Genomic DNA, 21,843 nt, shown 5'->3' with positions numbered 1-21,843 from the left:
AACTCCTGAGGGGCAAAATATAAGGGGTCTAGGACATAACTGAAATGTTACCTATTGAATTTCTTTCCTGACATTACATACCTGTGACAGTATCAAGACCAAATGTATACTGACATGACCAGAAACTTTATCAAATCTTTTACTGAAAGAAATGAGTCTTGCAAGACAAAAATTCTACACTGCCAGATGACTAACTCATATGTCTGACAGCTTGTAGTCAGTGTTCAGGTCACCTAATTCTCAAGATTTCATATTGGAAGTAATCCACTGCAGATCATGTTCAGAAAATGTAGTGTACCAGACAGTGGAACAGAGATACAAGCAAAAAATAATAATTTGAACTTGCTCATTTTAACTTGATTCAAAATGAATTCCCAGCATACACAACAGAGAATATGCATATCACGTAGAAAACATGTAAGGCTTGGTTTGCTAAAAATCACAACACTACTGGCTTCTTTATTTTCCCATAACAGCAGATTTCCTTGCACAAGTCAAGTTTCAAAAAAGCCATGACTTAAAGAATATACAATGCAATTCTCCTTTGCAGATATTTTCAGCGATATCTCTTCTATAAAATATATATCAGTTTAACACATCTGAAAGGACGACAAGGTTTTGTTATCTGTGTCAAAACTTGTAATGCTGTCAAATGGACCTGGATGCTGGATTGAAGGTCTACAGATAGTAAAATAGGCAAGAGAAACATGCATAATTAAATGAGTGGATTTTTCCAATAAATCTCTATTGGCTTATCCATCCTGAGACAAACAGTTACTTGCTTCTTCTATTTGTATATATTATCACAGGCATTAGCTTAATGAAGTGATCTTTGGTAAATAAGTAGTTGGAATTTGAAATTTACTTTGAAAGTGTAGTGTTCTGCCCTTTAGAGCAAAAGTTGCCAGTATATGATGGTGGTCAGGATGTATGCAGGCATCTGAGGATTAAATGTTACACATGAGACATTCTCATGACAAATCATCCTATAACTGGCTATTATGCAATTGCTTCTGACTGACTGCCCACGTAAGAGGATGGTGCGAGTGCATAAGCTACTGGAAGGCTGACAGGGGTAGGTGAATTAACAGAACCATCCATACCTCCACAAAAATGTTTAAAGTCCACATCAGGGGCCAAACATTAAGTGTGGAGACCAAGAAGGCTGGACAGTGGCACAGAGTGTTTTGTGTGGTGTGGGATCTGTGAGAAGGAGTAGGTGGAATGGCTGTGACCATAAGCAAAGGGCATCTAAACTGGATATGTTTAGAGTTCATAGTGACACAGTTGGTATACAAGAGGGAGGTGTTAAAGCAGTCTTTTGAATAAAGGATGGTGACTTCATATAGTTCTTACACCATGGTAATTCTGCTGCTGCACAAGTAATTCTGGGAAGGCAAACAGGTGATCATCTGGGGTGTTTTAATATATACCTTTCTCTGTAAGTTATATCCTTGTTACTTTACTAAACCACTTCAGCAATACTCTGTAAACAGAAAGATCAGGAGCAGAATTTTTTTCAGCACTAACACAATTTAAATAAAACTTCCAGAAAGACAAGGATTAAAGAGGATAACTTGCACAGAATAGCTTAGATAGATTAAGTAGTATAATATGTGTAGTGACCAGCAATGTAGGCCCAAAAAGGGTTCGGCATTAAAAGTGCTAATACATTAACATACAGTATAGCAATTTCCACATGTAAACTGTATAATATACTCAGGTTAATTAATAATGAAATTTTAAGCAATAAAAACACAGAGAAAATGCTAATGCTTTAAACACAGAGTACACAAGTGGGCAGCTGAAAGCATTTCCAAGCAGAGTACATAAACATACTGGAAAAATAAACAGTAAATATAAAGTTACTGACATTGTGTATTTTAATATAATTTGCTAAATATACTAGCCTAGGCAGCTTCTCAGGAAGATGGCAGTAGAATGTTTGGTATGCAGACACAAATGTGTAATACTGTCATAGGGAGTATGAGCGGATCTTTTTATAACAAGGTACAATTCAGCATTCCCAGCACCCATGTGGGAATACTACAATTTGAGAGTCTTTGATGGAAAATAATGTAAAAAAGAAACCAAGTCACTATAAGTGCGCTTGTAATAGTCTAATATGATAACTGGTTCTAAAACGAAATCATACAATCTCACAGTTTTTGATACTTCTGCCAAAACACAAGCTTGGTGTTTACTCAGAAAACAAGTAGCTCATTATATTATGAGAAATAGCGGTGCAAGTGGCAATGTGCAAAGGGGTGTTATTCATAGACCCAAGCAGCATGCCGATGAGTGTTACCATCGCTAATGAAACATGCAGCATATGGAAAAGACAGAATCAACCACCACGGAGGAATTCACAGATACAAGGGATCTATGAACCTATAGGGATGAGAGGGTGGCCTAATGGTTAACCTATACACACATTCAGGGCTAAGAGCTACAGCACTCCTCTGTTCAGAATACTAGGATTTCTTGGTCAGGACCTTCACTCATACTATTATGGTAAGACTAACAGCAGTCTTAGCTGAGCAGCAAGTGTTAGTGGCCACTATTATAGCCAGTGCTTTGGACATTGTATGCTACCACTGTCTGCATTGAAGATGGGTCCTCCAATGGCTAGCACAATATTAACTCCACAACTAAGACACTGCTGACCTCTACAGTGTGGACAAAGACATCATATGTTTGTTAGAAGACATAAGCCACTCACACATGGAATGAGGGGGAATACACAGATTGCCTAGCCAACTGGACATGAAGGTTTCTGTAGCATTAACCAACCCTAGAATAGGGCCCTTTCAGTATCTGACAGTGGACTCATTATGTGTTTTGCAGACAATGGCCTTGAGGATCCTACTCCACTCCCTTGATGTGAGATGAAGCATAAGGGAGAGCCACCACCAAACACAGCCCATGAGGTCCTGGGGATCAATGATTGCACCCTTATTACCATTAAGGGCCCAACTGTTCCACATAACAGTATACACTACAGAAGGTCTTCCACTCCATCAACAGCAAGGAGGTGTGCAGTGCATATGATATTATATACAATGCATCTGTGTGTCATACAGGCAGTGCCCATGATTCTCATATTTGGAACACATTCAACCTCCACAAGCATTTTGTGCAGGTTGACTTCATACAGGTCCATCCACCCCCACTACTTTATTATTCTCACTCCAAGATCACAGTACAGTGCGGAGAAGGGAATATTCCCTTACCTCTACTGTACCACGATCTCAACAGGAGTTTTCTTAGTTGTACTTCAACAGTATACATTGATGTACAACTAACGGTACATGCAAAATGCATGTTTTGTTTTTTGTTTTTTTATTTAAGCGAAAGTGCATTTTTGACAAAATGCACTTTCGCTAAAGTGTGTTCGACAACACAAATATGACTTATATATATATATATATATATATATATATATATTCATACTGAAAAAAAACTCAGGCCACATATAATGGTGTCCTCTGTAATGTGTTGAGTGTGATACTGGATACACCTTGGAACAGTGGCTCATGACATCCTTCCAAAACCCATAAAAAATAGCCAAGATCCAAACACAAGACACATTCTTGGACACATAATACTGCTGAATATGTCTTTGGACTTCTGAAGGCATGCTTCCACTGCTTGAGTTCATCTGATGGCACAATACAGTATGCACCTGATACTGACAGCAGCATTAGGCATGTTACTATTGCCCATTTTCTTGCAGCACTATGCCGAATGTCAGTGCACATCCTCTGGCTCTCACCTCCCTCTCTACATGTGACCCTTCTTTGAGCTATTTACAGGAGTCATGGTTTCCCTCACAGCATATTTTGCAGTCTGTATAGATAAGCCAAAGTTCTCACCATGGGATATTTTCCAATCATGCTCACATCCAATGTTCTCTGCCATGGTGGGACCCCCCCAACTGGATATTAGCATGTCATCTCCTTGTGTTTTTTGTCACGGTAAGCTCCACCCTACTTCTCTCAGCTGGACAAGCTGGATATTAATCTATCATTTCCTTTCTTTGTGCTATGTTACTTGCCACAGTGAGCCCCCATCTTATCCAGCCATACCCCAATTTTGCCCTTATCTATTTTTACCTGTCATGGTGAGCTTCCCCAGCTGGACATTAATCTGTCACATCCTTGTGATATGTTTTCCAACATGGTCAGACCCCAGCTGGGCATTAATCTGACTTTTCGCTGTGCTATGGTACCTTACCCAGTCTATTGTTTCCTACCTACCTCTGTTGTTCCCATGCACCACGGGTGCTCAGTACACTGCAGAGTTATATTACCAGGAGTCTCATCTTCTTTCACTATGTCTGTACTGTAATATAAAATCTTCTCCATTGAATTCCTACATGTCTTGCTTGTGTTAATCTGGCTTACCACAACCTGGTGATCTCACTTTTTTTGTGTGACAACATGCTTTGTTGTTCTTAATGTGACAATAAGGTAACCTAGTGAGATTGTCAGTGACTCACTGTCATACTGTACTGAGTTTTTACACCTAGAGAGCACTACCATAATTACTTCTGCCTGCCTCTGGAATAACAGGATATGTGCACACTATGATTGTACATGGATACTAAAAATCCCATATCACTAGATTTTACACTAGTTGTACTTTCACTAGCGCACTGTTGGCTGTCCGATGATGCACGTCATATAATGTCGATATAAACAGAGCACTGTTGCTGCCCGGTGATGCATATTATATAATGTCCACATGTAGACAGCTTTCATTTTGCTTTTCGAGAAGACCTACAGTGTGGACATTGCTTCTTCAGGTGCTGGTTTTATCAGGGTTCTTGCCTGGCATAGCCAGAAAAGTATGGCATTTTTGTGTCATAGAGAGTATCAGGAGGACCTGCTGAAAAATTAAGATGTCCAATTAAATAATGTAGATGCCTGACATCAGTCTGCCAGGGTGGTAGATGATGTCACTGATATAACACATACTGGCAAGGTATGCAGGCAGCACAACAGCAATCTTCAGATATGCCACCTTGAGCTGCTACTCCTGTGAAAAGCTGTGGTTGCAGAAAATGTGCTAACATCTTATAGTAAGAACTATTATGTGTTTTGCTATTTTTGTTATTTGTTTTCTGTTAACAGGACAACAGTGCATGGAACAGGCTGTACTTTCTTACACAGCAGCTACGGAGACAGACTTCAACAAGGAGGCCTGCCTAAGGAGGTTTGAAAGTCTGAGTGGGTGGTAGGTATACTATGTTCATGTCTGAAGTATACAACTGAAAAAGTATTTGTAATAAAAATATGCACTAATGTATTTACTCTTTCTGGTTTTGTCTCCTCATTCTACAGGTCCAGCTGCAGTGCAGGGTGTGGCATGAGGCATCCACCAAGGTCTGCTCCAGCAGGCATGCCAGGTGCTGAGTCACCAGCAGTCAACATGCCTACCTATCAGAAGGGGGACAACCGCCAACCTGCTGAAGGTAACCTGGTGAGCTTTCTAGTGGTCTCTGTGACAATCTCTCATGAGGGGGATGGAAGCTCCGCTTCTAAGAGTGGCCTGAAAGTATTCTCCTTGGTCACTTGGCTTCAGGTGGAATATCTGACCAGATCCACAGTGTAAAGGCAGCTGATTTCCAGAATCTGGCCATACAGCACCTTCTGGCTGTGGCTGAAAAGAGTTGCAAGACCAGCCAGCCATGACCATTAGGCTGCAAGTGGTACTGCTTGCCCGTGTCTTTGGCCACAGTAGTGAATGACATCTGGATGGAGTCTCCTCTGGGTCAGTCATATAGGTCCTCTGTACCCACCCAATACTCTATTATGGTGATATTCCCCTTCTTTATGCATCATTCCCATATCCTGTAGTCTGATCCTCCTCATCACCAACTGCACTCTTTCTGTATCTCTGCATCCTTACACTGTTATCCACACCTTTAGACCCACTCCACACCTGCATGTCTCAGTCTGCATTTCATGTTTAAAAAACTAAAATAACACAGTAAAAAAGATCAATGCCACTGGAAGTCTCCTCAATTAGTTTAATGCCACAGGTTTAGCACTTTCAGCCAGAAACAATGGCCTTCTTCAGAACAAACACTTTAATTACAGACCATCTTTAAATACTTAGATGTTTAGAAATGTTTTACAGCAAATAGGAAGTGATTTTTTAAAACATTTTTTAAAACCTCTGAATTTTTTGAGGGTCATTTGAAGTTTGTTGCTGATTGGTGTGATAGTTTTGAACTAAGTACTTAAAGATGGTATGCAATTAAAGTGTTTGTTCTGAAAAAGGCCATTACTTCTGGCTGAAAGCTCTAAACCTGTGGCATTAAACTCACTGAGGAGACTTCCAGTGGCACCAGTCTTTTTTACTGTGTTATTTTAGTTTTTTATTTGTTCATTACACAGTTTGAAGGCATTGTTTTAGTTTTAGTTTTAATTAGTTGTATTTCATGTTTGTTTGCCTGTCCCTGCTATCTTCCTTACTAATTGCTGTTTGCATTCTGCATTTCATAACATGATTCAATGTCCTTTCCTATTTGTCTATACCTGTTTGGTCATTTATGTTCCATGCTGAGATGGATAGCATAGCCATTATGATAAGAAGTTATTGTTCCCACCTATTATACATGACAGTTTTTTGAATGTGTATTTCCAGCTTTGTGTTACATGCACACACTAATGTTTGGCAGTCTGATTTTTATACAGTTTTCTTGTCATCTCTGTTTACACTTATGTCACATTTTTCAAGACTTTTTTGTTTTAATGAAAACCTTCAAATAATAATTAAATACAATTTCAGAACACTGACATAACCTAGTAATGTAGACTAAACACACAAAACTATGTACATCTTCAAAAATTAATTTTAACCCTCCAGAAAGGAAAAATTGTTCCAAAATAGACAGCTGCATCCACAGGCATTACCTAACCTAAAATTAAGGTTACCCATGCTAAACCGAATGCTACAGCATGTGCTCTCACTTATGTCCTAACTGGTGTCTACTCTTTTCTTAGCTGCATTATCCTCCTGGATGTGAAAAAACAGCTTGTATGCTTTCAGAAAACATTCACTTTTAGCCACAAGAAAGTGTATACTAGCTATTTTTAAATAAAACTAAATTATACACTGTTCCATTAAATGCATTAAAGTATTAAGGCTGCCAGGGAAGCTGCTATATCTTATTCACTTCCAGTAATTTCAAACTATATTTTTCACTGATCTGCATGCCCTTGCACCTTTAAATTTTGAATTTCCTTCAGAAAAGAGCACTCAGAACTCTAAACATTAATTGCTTGCACCTGAAGACAGCTTGTTTCCATGGCATTATAGTCAGCAATCAAAAAGAAAACAAAAGCTAACGACTCTGTAGATGCAGAAAAACACAGCTGTGTAAGAATGTACCATAACAGTAAATGTCCTACAGATCACTGCTGTTGTGGTATTCTAATACTGATAGGGTTACCTCTCTGAGGCAACCTGACATTTGGCTAGTGTATCAAAGTCAAAAAGTCAAAAGTCAAAAAGTAACTTTATTGTCATTCAATGATACCAGAGTAACAGCTGAACAAAAATTTGTTCCTTCAAGCTCATGCACAAAAACAGAACAACAGAACACAACAACATATAACAAGAATAAACAAAATACACATATACAGCAGCAGTGAAGAGAGACAACTGGAGAACTGAAGCTTTAAAACAAGCACAATATATAGACTACATCCATCACACTCTACACTGCTGCTATCTCCATGCATCACCAGCAACATTTATGCCTCAGTCCTTTCATCTGACCATCTTCTCATCACCACAGACCTTCCAACCGCAGCTACCTGCAGGGCCAAATGGTTACACCGTCCCAGCATCATCCAAGACAAAGTCCTTCCTTCTGACCCTCTTTCCAACCAAAGCCTTCACAACTGCCTCTACCTGAAGGCCCAAATGGCCACACCATCAACAGAAACATCCAAAGTCCTTCTTTCCAACTCCTCTGATCCTCACAAACCACCATCTAGTCTGTCATCATCACCATTTCCATCACCCCAAAACCATCTGCCACATTTCAAGGTCAATCCATTTAACACAGACCAACAAAATTCCGCTTCCCACACTCTGCATCAGCTTGGCTCACCATTACAGGCCCAAGTTTCATCACTCCAATGTTACCAAAAAAAAAAAAAAAAAAACCGGCAATAAACAGGCAATAATTCCATTGAGGACACCACGAACACCACCGCCACAACATCCATTCACTCAACAGCAAAAACAGACTCACCATTTAAAAAGAATCACAAGGTACAACACAAAAACAGAAAGTGAATATTGGGAGCCAGGGAGGCCGCTGCCATATAAGGCACAGCCATATTCCCAAACCATAAGCCAAAAGAAGGTAGTAAAAGTAGAGCCTAATTGAGAAACAATTCACTGACCATTTTGGGCATGAACAAAGGGATAGCCCTAAGAGACAGACCCTATCTTTATGGAAGACAAGGAAAGGAGGTATGGACATATGGCTTGAAGCTCAGAAACCACTTTGGCAGAAGGAATGGCCACCAGCAAAACAGTTTTCCAAGTACAAAACTTTAGGAAGGTGGAAACTGTATGTTGAAAATGTATCAGAGTAAGTTTTTCTAAGGTGATGTTGAGAACCCAGGTGAAGTCAAGCGAAAGGCACCCTTTAGAAACTGCTTGATTTCAATTCTTGAGAGCAAGTGGGGGCAGGAAGGGGCGCTAAGGGTCATGCAGGGAGATATGGCAAGCAAGTGTGCTTTTACAGAGGAATAGACTAGTTCGGTTTTTATTAGCTCACACAACAGTAAGACAAAATTGTAGGGATCCCCACCTGCTGGGGGTTCTCATTCTTTTTAAAACACACAATAGAAAAAAATCCATTTGGAAATACAAGATTTTCTAGTGGAATGTTTTCCTGCCTCCTAGAGCACTTGGGGCATGTCCTCTGAAAACTGGTGTCTGAAAGGAACTAAAATTAGATCATTCACAGTGTGAGGTTGAAAACCTGTAAGTTTGGATGAAGCAGAGAACCCCTTTTCTGTGTAAGTTCACTTTATAAGATAAATCATGGTGATGGCCCCTGGCTAGTTAAGGAAGAAGAAGGGTGAACCAGTGTCGGCAGAAGGGAGTCACCAGCAAGATTTCTGGCCTGTTCCTTTGGATCTTCAGGAGAACTCTTGGAATTAAAGGGAGAGGGGAAAAGCACAGAGGCACTTCCCTTCCCAACAGAAAGACATGGTTTCCATCCCCAAGATCTGGAGACAAGGAATCTGGAGCAAAAAAACATGAGTTGTCTGTTCTGAATGGAACCAAACAGACCTACTTGAGGAATACCTCATCTATGGAATATGTCCAGTAAGACTTCCCTATTTAACATGCATCTGTGAGGGTCTTCCATGGACCTGCTTAGAGAATCTGAAAGCACATTGTCATTGTATAGAAAGTAAACTCCTTGTACGGACAGATTTACCTTTATGGTTTGATCCCATGCTAGGAAAGCTAGTCTGTACAATTGGTAGGATTTGGTCTCCTCTATTTGTTAATATACCACATTACAGAGGTGCTGTCTCTGAAAATCATGAGAGGACCTTGAGACCATAAGTTTGAAATCACCTGACATCAATGTGCTTCCTCCTCTATTAGGGGAACCTATGGTGCTACACAGATGAACAGCCTTCCCAGGCTCCCCAAGCCAGATCCTGTGCATCCAGGTGGAGCTTTAGAGTGGGTGTGGTTGGGTTGAAGGGAAGGTCCAGATTTAGTTAGATTTGAGCTTTCCACCACTGTAACTCTTTCTTCAGAAAGGGCTGGTGAGAGGTTTGGAAGGCCCATGGATGACAGTACTGAGATCAAAGAGATTTCAGGTTTCACTGCTGCCAAGTAAACAAGGATTTTTAGAATCTCCTTTGCAGGAGTAGACTGAAGGAGGAATAGGGACTGGAAGAAGGCGGAGAGCAGCTGCAGCTGTTCTTGGGGGAGAAAGGCTATCATCAGTTAGGTATCCAGTCTACAACCCATGAAAATCAGATCCTGGCAGGGAGTCAAATAAGATTTTTTGAGGTTGAGGGTAAAACCCAATTTCTCTAGGTGACTATGAAACAGATGCAGATGTAGGGTGCCTTGAGAGGTAGCCTGGATGAAAAGATCATATAGCTATAGGAAAATTTGAATCCTCTGAGTTCTGCAAAAAGGCAATGGCTGGGGACAGGCACTTTGTGAAGACCTTGGGAGAGTTGTTGATAAACAAAAGGATAAAGCAGAGAACTGAAAGTGCAATGAACAAGCAGAGAACCTGAGGAATTTTCTGCAGGTGGGGTGAATCTGGATGGGCAGGTATGCATCCTTCAAGTCTACAGAAACTAGGAAGGCTTGAGGAAGGATGAAAGGAAGAAAAATTTGCAGTGATAGCATATTGAAAGATGGTACCACCAAAAATGTGTTGAGGTGGGATAAGTCCAGAATGAGTCTCCAATTGCGAACATTTCTGAGAACCAGGAAAAAGTCTTGAATAAAAGCCTTTTCTTAGATGCTGGAGTGGCATCAGTTTTGTGGTGCCCTGGTTGAGAAGACTCTGTAAGAGAGGAGGATTGAGGTGAATTTGATGGAAAAGAAGGGGAGAATACCCCCTCAGCAATGGAAGTTCCCTCCAAGACATCTTGTAACCTTGATGAATAATGGATCATACCAACTTGTCTGTAGTGATGAATTCCCAGGCTGGAAGGGACAAAGTTAGACTTTTTAACAAGGGAATTTCCTAGGCCTAGGAGACAGGAAAGTGGCAGCAGACAGGCTGAGTTGTCTGGAAATGGAGGTTTACCAGCCTTAGAATCTCTTGTAAGTTTGCCATGAAATCTTTTTCTTGGCTGCTTCCTGCCCTTCTGTGAGGGTTTTTCATCCTTGCGAATAAAGGAAGTGGGCTTAGCTGGGTAACTTCTTTGATATCTAGGTACTGATGTGAGGAAAAATCTGTTTAAAATCTTGAATCATTTCACCCTTCCTTTGCACAGTTTTCAAAAGTTTTGCAGCTGAGGGCCCAAATAAAAGATGTTTGTGTGTGTGTGTGTGTGTGTGGGGGTGGGGGGGTGGGGTGGGGGCTTATCCAAATGCTTGCCTTTAATACCCTCAGGATAGGAATGTAGATGCAGCCAAGCAAATAATCTAATAACTGATCTAGTAGCGGCAGCCATGGAAAAAGCCTCTGCAGTATCATAGCTGCATTTAATGGAATGTCTATCAACTGGAGTAGCTTGCCCAGGCATTGAAATCATTTCTGTTTACAGTCAGAAGTCTCAAGGTTGGCCATAGTCTTATTTAAAACCCTTAAAATGGACATAAGGTATTTAGTCATTTGAGTCACAATGACCCTGCTATCTCTATCAGATGGCAAAACTTTAGCTGTGGGTAGAAGTCTAGCAGGTCTGTGAGTAGAAATCGAAAAAAAACAGAAGGAACTGCTATAGGATTTTTGTAGAGAAATTTAGAGTTTTCAGGTACCCTATAAAACTTATCAGGCTTCTAGGGAATGGGAAGTTGGGAATCAGAAGTAGAAGTACACGTAAAAGCATCTCAGAAAGCCTCTAAGACAGGTTGAACAGGAGGCGGCATAGGAGACCCAACCTCCAGTAAATTATAGCACCTTTTTTGTACACCAGACACCTGTTTAGATTCCCAAACAAAGTGCTGCATCATTTTAATTATGGTTTCTCCAAAGGAGATTTCCTCAATGAGGGAGTTAGGGGACAAGGTGTCCTCATTATCAGAAGTAAGCTGACCAGGAGAATGGACATGGGATCAATATGCCAAGGAATCTTCACTGGAGTCAGATTCATCCTACTCCTCAGATGAAGACTCGTATTGTCTCTTCTCGGAGGGGAGGGGGCGCAGAGTGTAGGAGTAGAAATAAAAGAAGGGGATTTCAGAGAAGATGGCTTTGTATAGGCCCTGTGACGACTTCACCCATTCCATTTCCTGAGACATCTGGTTTCTACGGATGTCTGTCCTCATGAAGCCCAGTGTGTAGAATCCTGATGGACCTCAAAGTTCCAGGCACCTCTTCCCTTACAACAATTTGAAGAATTTCTTCTGGTCCCTCTGAAAATGACCACCCTTGGTTCCCCCTTCTCAACCATATCAGTATGAGGAGTCTTGTCACATTTGATGGAATAAGACACCATGCTAGCCTGAAGCATCTCAAAAGGTGTGTCTGATTCTGACTGGTCAGCAGATTTTTCAGGCCTACACATCTTGGAATTCTCTTTTGGTGTGTGTGGGATGTCAAAAGCCAAGGGTTCAGCCATTTTGGTTTGCTTGAGGTGCTTTAGAAGTTGTGTTTCTAAGCATGGATTTAGTGAAGAAAGTTGAATAAGGAGAGTTTTGGAACAAACGAGTGACAGATCTAACATTTTTTTTAGTTGTGGTCAACCCCTAGACAAAGTAGGCACTGGGACTGGAGATCCTTATAAGGTATCTGCTTAACAAAGTCACACTTCCCTCTCTTAGCTGGCAGTAACAAATCTTTTAAAGAAAAACAGAAGAAAAAGAATGTTCCCCAACAGGGCACTTATCTAAATAAGAGAAGGCAATGGTAACAGCCAACAAAAACAACAACAGGAAGAACAGACCGATGGGAGTGAAAAACTGCATTTAGACTGGTGACAAGACAGTCTGAGGATCCTACATCCACTTATGATGGGTCATAAGCAGAATATGTATGGAAGGTGTTTGGACTTAGTATGTCAGCTGGACTTCAGGTTACCTCGGTGAGATAATCCTATAAGTAGTGCAATACTGCAACAGTCATCTAAGGAAGGATATTTCTTTGTTATCTTCGGCACCTAAATTTCTTCTTCTAAAAAAAAAAAAAAAATTAAAATGGGCAACTGTTTCCCTTTTCTTAAGGTTACCCTTGTGTATGGTTACCTATTTGCTCTTCTCCCTTGTATGCCCTTCCTGTCTCCTTCTTTCCACCAAATTTATTTGATGAACTGAAATGGCACTTTGCTGTGCTTGCTCTTTGCAGTTTGCCTACAGTTGCAGAGTTGCAGCTATGAGATGCTTTGCTGAATGTATGGACATACATAGCCACAAGCATTCCACTATATGTTCTTGAGGGATTCACTACACAACCTCTAAACACTGAAATGTTGAATTTCAGTGTTTCGAGACTGAATAGTTGAAAACCCACATACCCGAAAACCCAAAATCACGAATGGCAGAATTGCGACTATTCACACACACACACACACACACACACACACACACACACACACACACACACACACACACACATACACACACACACACACACACACAAACCAGCACATAAGCACACACTCATACACCTACCTAATTACACTAAAACAAACATAACAACACACACAAACACACCTAACCTACCTACGCTGCGCCCCCAACACCACCCCTACTTATATATTCCAACTCTGAGGTCGCACTAAACATACAAATACACAAAAACACCACCACACACACTCACACATACTAAAATCCCTACCCAATACCCTCACACACACACCACTCACCAGAAACCCCAGATAAATCCACAAACCGCACCACATGTCACGAACGCAACACCACGATAGCGGATTTGACATTTGTGGATTCGGCATAGTGCAGTTTCGCGTAATTGCACTTTCCACTATTCGGTCTCGACGTACTGAAATTCGACACTTCAGTATGTCGAGATTGCCTAGTGAATCTGTTCTTGACACATTGGTGAAATAACCACCCTTAGCCCAGCTACTTCACTACATTTCAGTACTGTAACTGTTACCAATAATACCACCACTCTGATTTGCGATGCAGTCTTTTTCTCTGCACACCAGGATATGCTCGCCATACAACATAGCTAATTAGCATTGGGGCACACCATGACTGGAAATATTTAATTGTTAGCAATGCCCTGTAATGTTGCTAATGTTTCTGAAAAGACTGGAGGATTGGCATAATGATTACGATTTTTACTTCACAGATGCAAAGTACGGGGTTTGATTCTGACCTCTGGTTATTGGCTAGGCTTGTAATTGCAGACTGTCAACTTAGTATTTACTTATGAGCCTATGAATAATCTCCTTGGTTACACATTATGCTAGCACAATCTTAAGATATCAAGAGTGACACAAGCTGCTAAAAACTGAAAACAAAAGATGAAAGAAGAGGGAAATGTTCCAGCAAACCAGCATTTTCTCATTTTAAATATTTAGTATAATTTTTCATTAACAATATGTGCCATTTGGGATTTAAAGAATTCAGAGAAGAGCAGGTAACTATGAAATAATAGGTTAATTATCATGCGACAGTAGACATTAGGAGGTGTCTTACAATAATTTTCCTAGTATTAGGAGGTCATTTTACTTGCAGTGGTTTAAGTAAAAATAAAGGGGGATATTCGCAGATGAATAGAGCGGTGTGCTGCTCATCACGATACAGTTTTTTTTTCAGACTTTTCTAGCTTCACAAACTGTGGCTAAACACTGCAATAACATTTAGTTTAAATGCACATCTAACCACATTAACGCCATTCTGTGAAACTTGGAAAGTTTAAAAAAACACTTGATCTTGCTGAGTACCTCTTCTCACAGCTATTCTTATTTCTGAATAGCCCAAAAGGATAACCTACTATTTATTAATAGTGATTAAAACATGTAAACTAGAATTACACGCACCCAGTAATACTTACATTTTTTACTGCATCACTGTATTTCTGTTCATTGAAGTAATCATAAAACAAAGCCATGTAAGATTCTTTGAAGCTGGCCTGCAAAATACATTATTTGAAATATAATGAGCACAGATCCAAAGGGTAATTGACAGCATTCTCCATTATTTATTTTACACTGAAAAAGTCTCACACGTTTTAAGTCCAGCAGTGATATATTATGGTGTAACTGGGCACAATGCTAGTGTCATTTTCAATTACTTTTTTTTAAGTATAAGCAGACATCCCATTAAAATGACATTGCTCAAACTCAAATTCTAATTTACAGATTTGTTTAACATACATTTTATTCTTTGCCTGCATTTAAGAGACATTACTGTATATTTAAGTACTCACAATGAGGCTATGTTCATGAGTAAATTCAGTAGTCAGTAAGTAATCATTTATATATCATAAACATAAATGCAAAGTTAACAATCATTCCATTCTAGATATCATTTGATTAAAAACAGAAAGGCAAACACAGTAAGTAGCCACAGTAATTCATTAGTAATTCATTTGATACAAAACATTCCATGACTGATTACAAACTTTCAACCAAAATGTTACATTGTGTACAGTTCTATGGTATTTGACACAAAATTCCATGCTTAGAACAATAATTTTGCTGTACTAGATACAACATGGAAGATGCATGTATTACACTGGTAACATTGGGCAAAGAGAAGGCATGTGCCAATGTGACAAGGCACTGAGGAAGTATATGATTATGCATTCAAGGTTAAAGCAAGTCTTTTTTTCCTTACAATGTGTAAAGCAAAATACATTTGTTTCTATATGTAGTATAAATGATTTTTGATAGAAATTTAACATGTGTAAACATCAGCAAAGGAAGAGATTTCTTTGCCTACAGTCAGTCACCAAGTACTTCAGAAGCTATCTGATACAATGAATGATTTAGTATTCTACCAGTCTTTTGCATAAGCTGGACATGTGCACATAAATTCAACTCATCTTGTTGAAACAACACCTATAGCACCATTGATTTGAATCAAATGCAGTACTGTATGTAACTGCAGAGTTGGAAGTGTCAGTGTGTTAGCAGGAAGCACACTTGCCTTTGACAATGGGTAGATCAGAAGGCATTTTTATCTATCTAGCTAGCTATCCTTTTGGGTTTGTCCCACTGGGCTAGTGGCCTCTTTTCAGAGGAGACCTGAGCTGGCATTTCTACTACAATTGTACATTGACATAATTTGGCGTGACGTTTCCTGTCTTCTGTTCTGAGCACGGAAGCGGCTCGGAGAAGCAGGAAGCATGGAGGATAAGGAGAGTGAGATGGCTAGCAAGGAGAGTAAACGTTCTGTTAATCAAGTAGCCCTGGAGGCTAACATTTTGCAGTACGAGTCGGAGGATGGTAGTGACAAAGTAATGAGGTGAGACAAGATGAAATACAGCTACAGAATGGGGCAATGCTGGATTTGGAGGAAGTCTTTCAGCAAAATCTGTTTGCTACAGACATCCCAGCAACTGAATGTGTTATTACTACCCTCCAACTGGGAGGTTGTGGGATGTTTACTTGAAACAATTAGTGGATCAAAGTGAATGAGAGAACAACAAAGCAGCATCCTGGGGAGATAGAATGGAGAGAACTCAGGGAAATGAAAATACGCAAGAGAAGAGTGAAGAGAATATATTGTACGATAGTGCAAGCGGCAAAAGAAGCAGAAAACAAAAGAAATGTGAGGATAAGCAGTAGCAGCAACAAGGAACCAGGCATGAGGTGTGGGACACTGTCATAGCACCACTGGGGACAAAACCCAGAGAGGGAAGAGCCATTACTTCTACTAATAACGATACATATTGGGACACCAGACAGGCATGAGGTGTGGGACACTGTCGTAGCACCACTGGGGACAAAACCCAGAGAGGGAAGAGCCTTTACTTCTACTAATAACGATACATATTGGGACACCAGACAGGCATGAGGTGTGGGACACTGTCGTAGCACCACTGGGGACAAAACCCAGAGAGGGAAGAGCCTTTACTTCTACTAATAACGATACATATTGGGACACCAAACAGGCATGAGGTGTGGGACACTGTCGTAGCACCACTGGGGACAAAACCCAGAGAGGGAAGAGCCTTTACTTCTACTAATAACGATACATATTGGGACACCAGACAGGCATGAGGTGTGGGACACTGTCGTAGCACCACTGGGGACAAAACCCAGAGAAGGAAGAGCCTTTACTTCTACTAATAACGATACATATTGGGACACCAGACAGGCATGAGGTGTGGGACACTGTCGTAGCACCACTGGGGACAAAACCCAGAGAGGGAAGAGCCTTTACTTCTACTAATAACGATACATATTGGGACACCAGACAGGCATGAGGTGTGGGACACTGTCATAGCACCACTGGGGACAAAACCCAGAGAGGGAAGAGCCTTTACTTCTACTAATAACGATACATAGTGGGACACTGTCATAGCACCACTGGGGACAAAACCCAGAGAGGGAAGAGCCTTTACTTCTACTAATAAAAATACATATTGGGACACCAGACAGGCATGAGGTGTGGGACACTGTCAGAGCACCACTGGGGACAAAACCCAGAGAGGGAAGAGCCTTTACTTCTACTAATAACGATACATATTGGGACACCAGACAGGCATGAGGTGTGGGACACTGTCATAGCACCACTGGGGACAAAACCCACAGGGGGAAGAGCCTTTACTTCTACTAATAAAAATACATATTGGGACACCAGACAGGCATGAGGTGTGGGACACTGTCATAGCAATCCTGGGGACAAAACCCAGAGAGGGAAGAGCCTTTACTTCTACTAATAACGATACATATTGGGACACCAGACAGGCATGAGGTGTGGGACACTGTCATAGCACCACTGGGGACAAAACTCAGAGAGGGAAGAGCCTTTACTTCTACTAATAACGATACATATTGGGACATTTTTTGAACAGGCCCAGGACATGGAGAAATTTACTGAACAGTATGATAAAAGAAAAGATATTAACCCATGGAGCTTGTATGTAAATCAGGCTTTTAACAGAGAACCGAAAAAGAAAATATTTGTACAACTCAAAACTGAAGTTGAAAGAAATGACTTGAAAGAACATTTAAAAAATATATGTAGAGATGTTTTGCATGTTACAAAAATGCATGATAATAGAAGTCTGTGGACAGGGGGATGGGAATGTTGTGTAATATTGAAAATGCAAGAAGAAAAGAATTGTGCATTTTCCCAATACAATTAATGTTATTAATGCTGAAGGAAGCACAGGTATGGTGAGACACCAGGGACAGCCTAAGACATGTTTTGATGTGGTAAGGATGATCACTTGATTAATAAATGTGACAAAAATATGTTTTATATGTGGAAAAGTGGGACACAAACTTAAAAAGTGTTAACAACAATCTATAAAATGTGAAAAGACAGGCCATTCCTGGATGGACTGTAATGATTAGAAGTATATACACAATAATACTTATTGGAAGAATAGCAATAGACATAAGGTATAAGAAACAGGTCTATGGAGTGACCACACTCTATGCATAAATACTATAGAAGCAAATGGAAGTTATGTTTAGAAAAATAATGGATTATGTAAGTATAAATATGCAAATAATGTTAATGGGGGACTTTTATTGTGATTTAAGACATAGCCGAAAAGGGGGAGCAAATGTTAAAGCAATTTTTGGTACGATCACGTACAATAATATGTACTTATGGAAAAATGAAAAATGGACATACAAAAGAAGCACATTAAGAACAGAAACTGATTTTACAGTCTCAGGCAGTTTAAGCATATTATGTCAAGGGTGTAAAATCACAGGGTTTTGTGATCATTCAGCTATATCGATAGAGATTCACGAGTAGAGAAATTATATAAAGCCAGGTGAAGGCATAATCACACAAATATGAGAGAATTTTATAAAGACTGGATAAATTGGTAGAATAGTTTGAAAGAAAAGTATAACAAAGAGGTACTAAGATGACGAAAATTAAAAAGATTACATGATTTTGATGCATTTAAGGAAGCCAGTGATCAAATATTTGAAAATATAACAAGTAATAGAAAAATGTTCATAGAAAAAGAAAGAATGTTGTATAATATGAATCAAGAAAAAAATCAAAGAAAGATTGTGTAAACAAAGATATTTTTTGCAAGGTAAGAAATAAGAAATAACACCATATTTAAGTAAAATGGTTAAAGAAGGCACAAGAGTGATAAGAAAACTAAAAAGTGGAAGAGGTGATATGGTAGTAGACAAGAAGAAATTATGAAAAAATAGACGAATATATAATAGAGACATTTTCTAAAAGTAACATGTTTTGAAATCAGTATACAAGGAAAATAAAATAAGATTGGTAATCAATGGCTGGATGAGTAAAACTTTAAGGTTAAATAGTGGTATTAATCATGGATGTCTAAACAGTAGTACTTTATTCACATTAATTATGAATCAGGTAATTATGGAGATGACTGACGTTAGAGAAAGCTAGATATCAGACACCAGAGGGAATTATGATTCCAACTATGTTTACATATGCAGGTGATTTGGTGTTAGTAGTTAAAAATAAGGAATGGATGAATACAGCTATAGGTATGCTCAATAAAGAACTGAAAATGTTAGGACTCACTCTTAATAAAGAAAAAAATAATGGATTAGGTTTTTTGGGAGAAATACAAGGTATTACATTTAATCAAGAAGGGATACAAATTTTAGGGAAAAAGTTTGGAAATGAGCAATTAAGAGAACAACAATGGAAAGATATGATAGTAAGATTATGAGGCCTTTGTATATTCTGGAGGACATTTAGGCTCTCATACAGGAAAAAGACATATTTATATAAATTCATAATACTCAGCTGGTGTAAGTACAGTTCCACCAATATTACAAAAGGATTTATTGAATGTAACTTTTACATTCATTTGGGGGTCAACACTTAATCCTGGTACTCTTTATGTAAGTGATAAAGAAGGAGGGTTGGGTTTGATTTAGGTTCATAGGTTCATGGGTGGGTACTAGACTATCTGCCGAAGGCATTTATAAGCCTAGCCAAAATGTGTTGGCTTTCGCTGTCCCCTTAGATTAGTTCCCTGTGCCTCTGTCCAGCATAGCCATTGAAGTGATCCTCGGGGTAAACTTTCTGTTTCCCTTCCACTCGTCAAGGTTTCTCTTGAAGAGTGTTAGCAAGGAGCTCTGCCTAACATGGATTGGGTCTTGTTCCAAAGCATGGGAAGTCTCTGGGACAGGAATCTGTCCCTCCAGCATGTCTTATTTATTGTTGTGGTGAAGTTTAGATCCCTAGAGCGTGTGGCTCGAGGGGATAAGGTTTTCTTTAGGTGGAGCATGTCCATCAATTCTGGGTTGGACATGGCCTTGTATGTCAGGCAGAGATCATCTCTGAGTAGGCGGTATGCAACCGAGTACAACTGGAGTTTCTTCAGTCGAGCTGCATAGGGCATCTGTTTGAGGCCATTGATCCTCTTGGTGAGGTACTTCTGTGGTCTTTCCAGCTGTTGCAGGTGTCTTGTAAGGTACATCCCAAATGGGGTGTTGTACTCTAAGATGGGTCTGATGAGTGATGAGTAGAGGGGCACAATGACCTCTTTTGATCTGGATGCGAACCCTTTTGTGATTAGGTGGGCCACGTAGAAGGATTTTCTAACCACTTTGGCAATGTGATTATTAAAGGTGAGATTACTATCTACTTGGGTCCCCAGATCCCTTATTACGTCTGCCGTATTTAGGGGACTACCACCTATGTGGTAGTTTGTGGGTATTTTGTTTTTTCTAAAGGGGATGACTATGCACTTTTTGGCATTTAGCTTGAGGCCATGATTTTGACACCGGGTATCTGTCTCAATGAGACCCTTTTGGAAGATGTCTGTGTCTGCCGGAGCGTCAATTATAGCCCCTAGTTTGCAGTCGTCTGTGAACTTGGTCAGCCACAGTCCTCCTGTGCTTGCCTGTACCTCTGAGAAGTATATACCAAACAGGAGGCGTCCTAGGACTGAGTCCTGGGGAACACCACTTGTAACCGGTTTAGAGACGGACCTAGCTCCCGCAACTCTCACCATGTGGGTTCTGTCCATGAGCCAGTTGGCAACCCATCTTGTGACGCAGGGGTTTATGTTCAGGCTGGTGAGCTTGTCTATAATACCAGAATGGGGAATGGTGTCAAAGGCCTTAGTGAAGTCTAGGTAGGCTGTGTGTACCACATTTCCCTTGTCTATAGTCTTGGTAACTGTCTCAAAGAAGTCCACCAGGTTTAGGAGGCATGATCTGCCCTTAACAAAGCCAAACTGGGTAGGGTCCAGTGTTTGGAGGTTCCCAATGTCTCTGTTAATGAGTTCTATGATGATGCACTCCATAGTCTTGCAGACCAATCTAGTCAGGCTTATAGGGTGATAGTTCCCGGGGTCTGTTGTGGCTCCACCTTTGTGAAAAAGAATACCAATTGCTGTGCGCCACTCTATGGGTATGTAACCTGTGGAGAGGCTGAGTTTGAACAGTGTGTTTAGGTGAGGGGTTAGTTCGTCTTTGAGCTCATGTAGGATGCAGCCTGAGACACCGTCCGGTCCCATTGATGCTGAGTTTTTGGCTTTGGAGAGGGCTGCTTTAACCTGAGTGTCTGTGATTTCAGGGACTCTACATTCTTCTGGTATGGTTATGGGCCCTTTTGGGGGTGAGAGGGGATGAAGTTTGCGCTGAACCTGTCTGCCAGGATGTTGGTGATATCGGTTGGTTCAGTGTATTTTGTGTCATTCTGCACTAACTCCGAGCAGATCTGAGCATTGCCACTTAGATTTTTAACATAGCTAAAGAATGACTTGTGGTTATCTTTGGAGTCCTTGGCAATTTTTCTTTCAAAGCTCGCCTTGGATGATTTTATGAGGGATCGTAGTTTCTTGCTGATACTGATCAGGGAAGTCTTTCCTTCTTGGGATTTTACTCTTTTCTGTACCAGTTTCCTCCTTCTGTTGTATAGCTTGTTTATGGCAGGAGTCCACCAGACTGGTTTCCTTTTCTTGGAGGAGTGAGTCTTGGTTTTGCTTGGGATGGCACGATCCATGCATTCTTCCAGCGGCCCGTAGAATGCATTAGTAAAGGATTTTGCAGC

General features: G+C 40.3%; 1 protein-coding gene across 2 annotated transcripts in view; it reads right to left on the bottom strand.

Moving 5' to 3' along the window:
• Positions 1-21,843, bottom strand: part of RASA3 (RAS p21 protein activator 3) — a 1,807,402-nt gene that overhangs the window by 110,232 nt on the left and 1,675,327 nt on the right. For both annotated transcript variants that reach the window (XM_044071113.1, XM_044071114.1), the window contains one exon: positions 14,705-14,782. In XM_044071113.1, the coding sequence (XP_043927048.1) occupies positions 14,705-14,782 (78 nt within the window). The remainder of the gene's footprint in view (positions 1-14,704; positions 14,783-21,843) is intronic.

Source organism: Protopterus annectens, chromosome 5.part0 (genome assembly GCF_019279795.1).
Source record: "Protopterus annectens isolate FY-2018-M chromosome 5.part0, PAN1.0, whole genome shotgun sequence".
Classification (NCBI taxonomy): domain Eukaryota; kingdom Metazoa; phylum Chordata; order Ceratodontiformes; family Protopteridae; genus Protopterus; species Protopterus annectens.
Note: the sequence above shows the minus strand (reverse complement) of the source record. Positions and strands in the feature narration are given on the sequence as shown.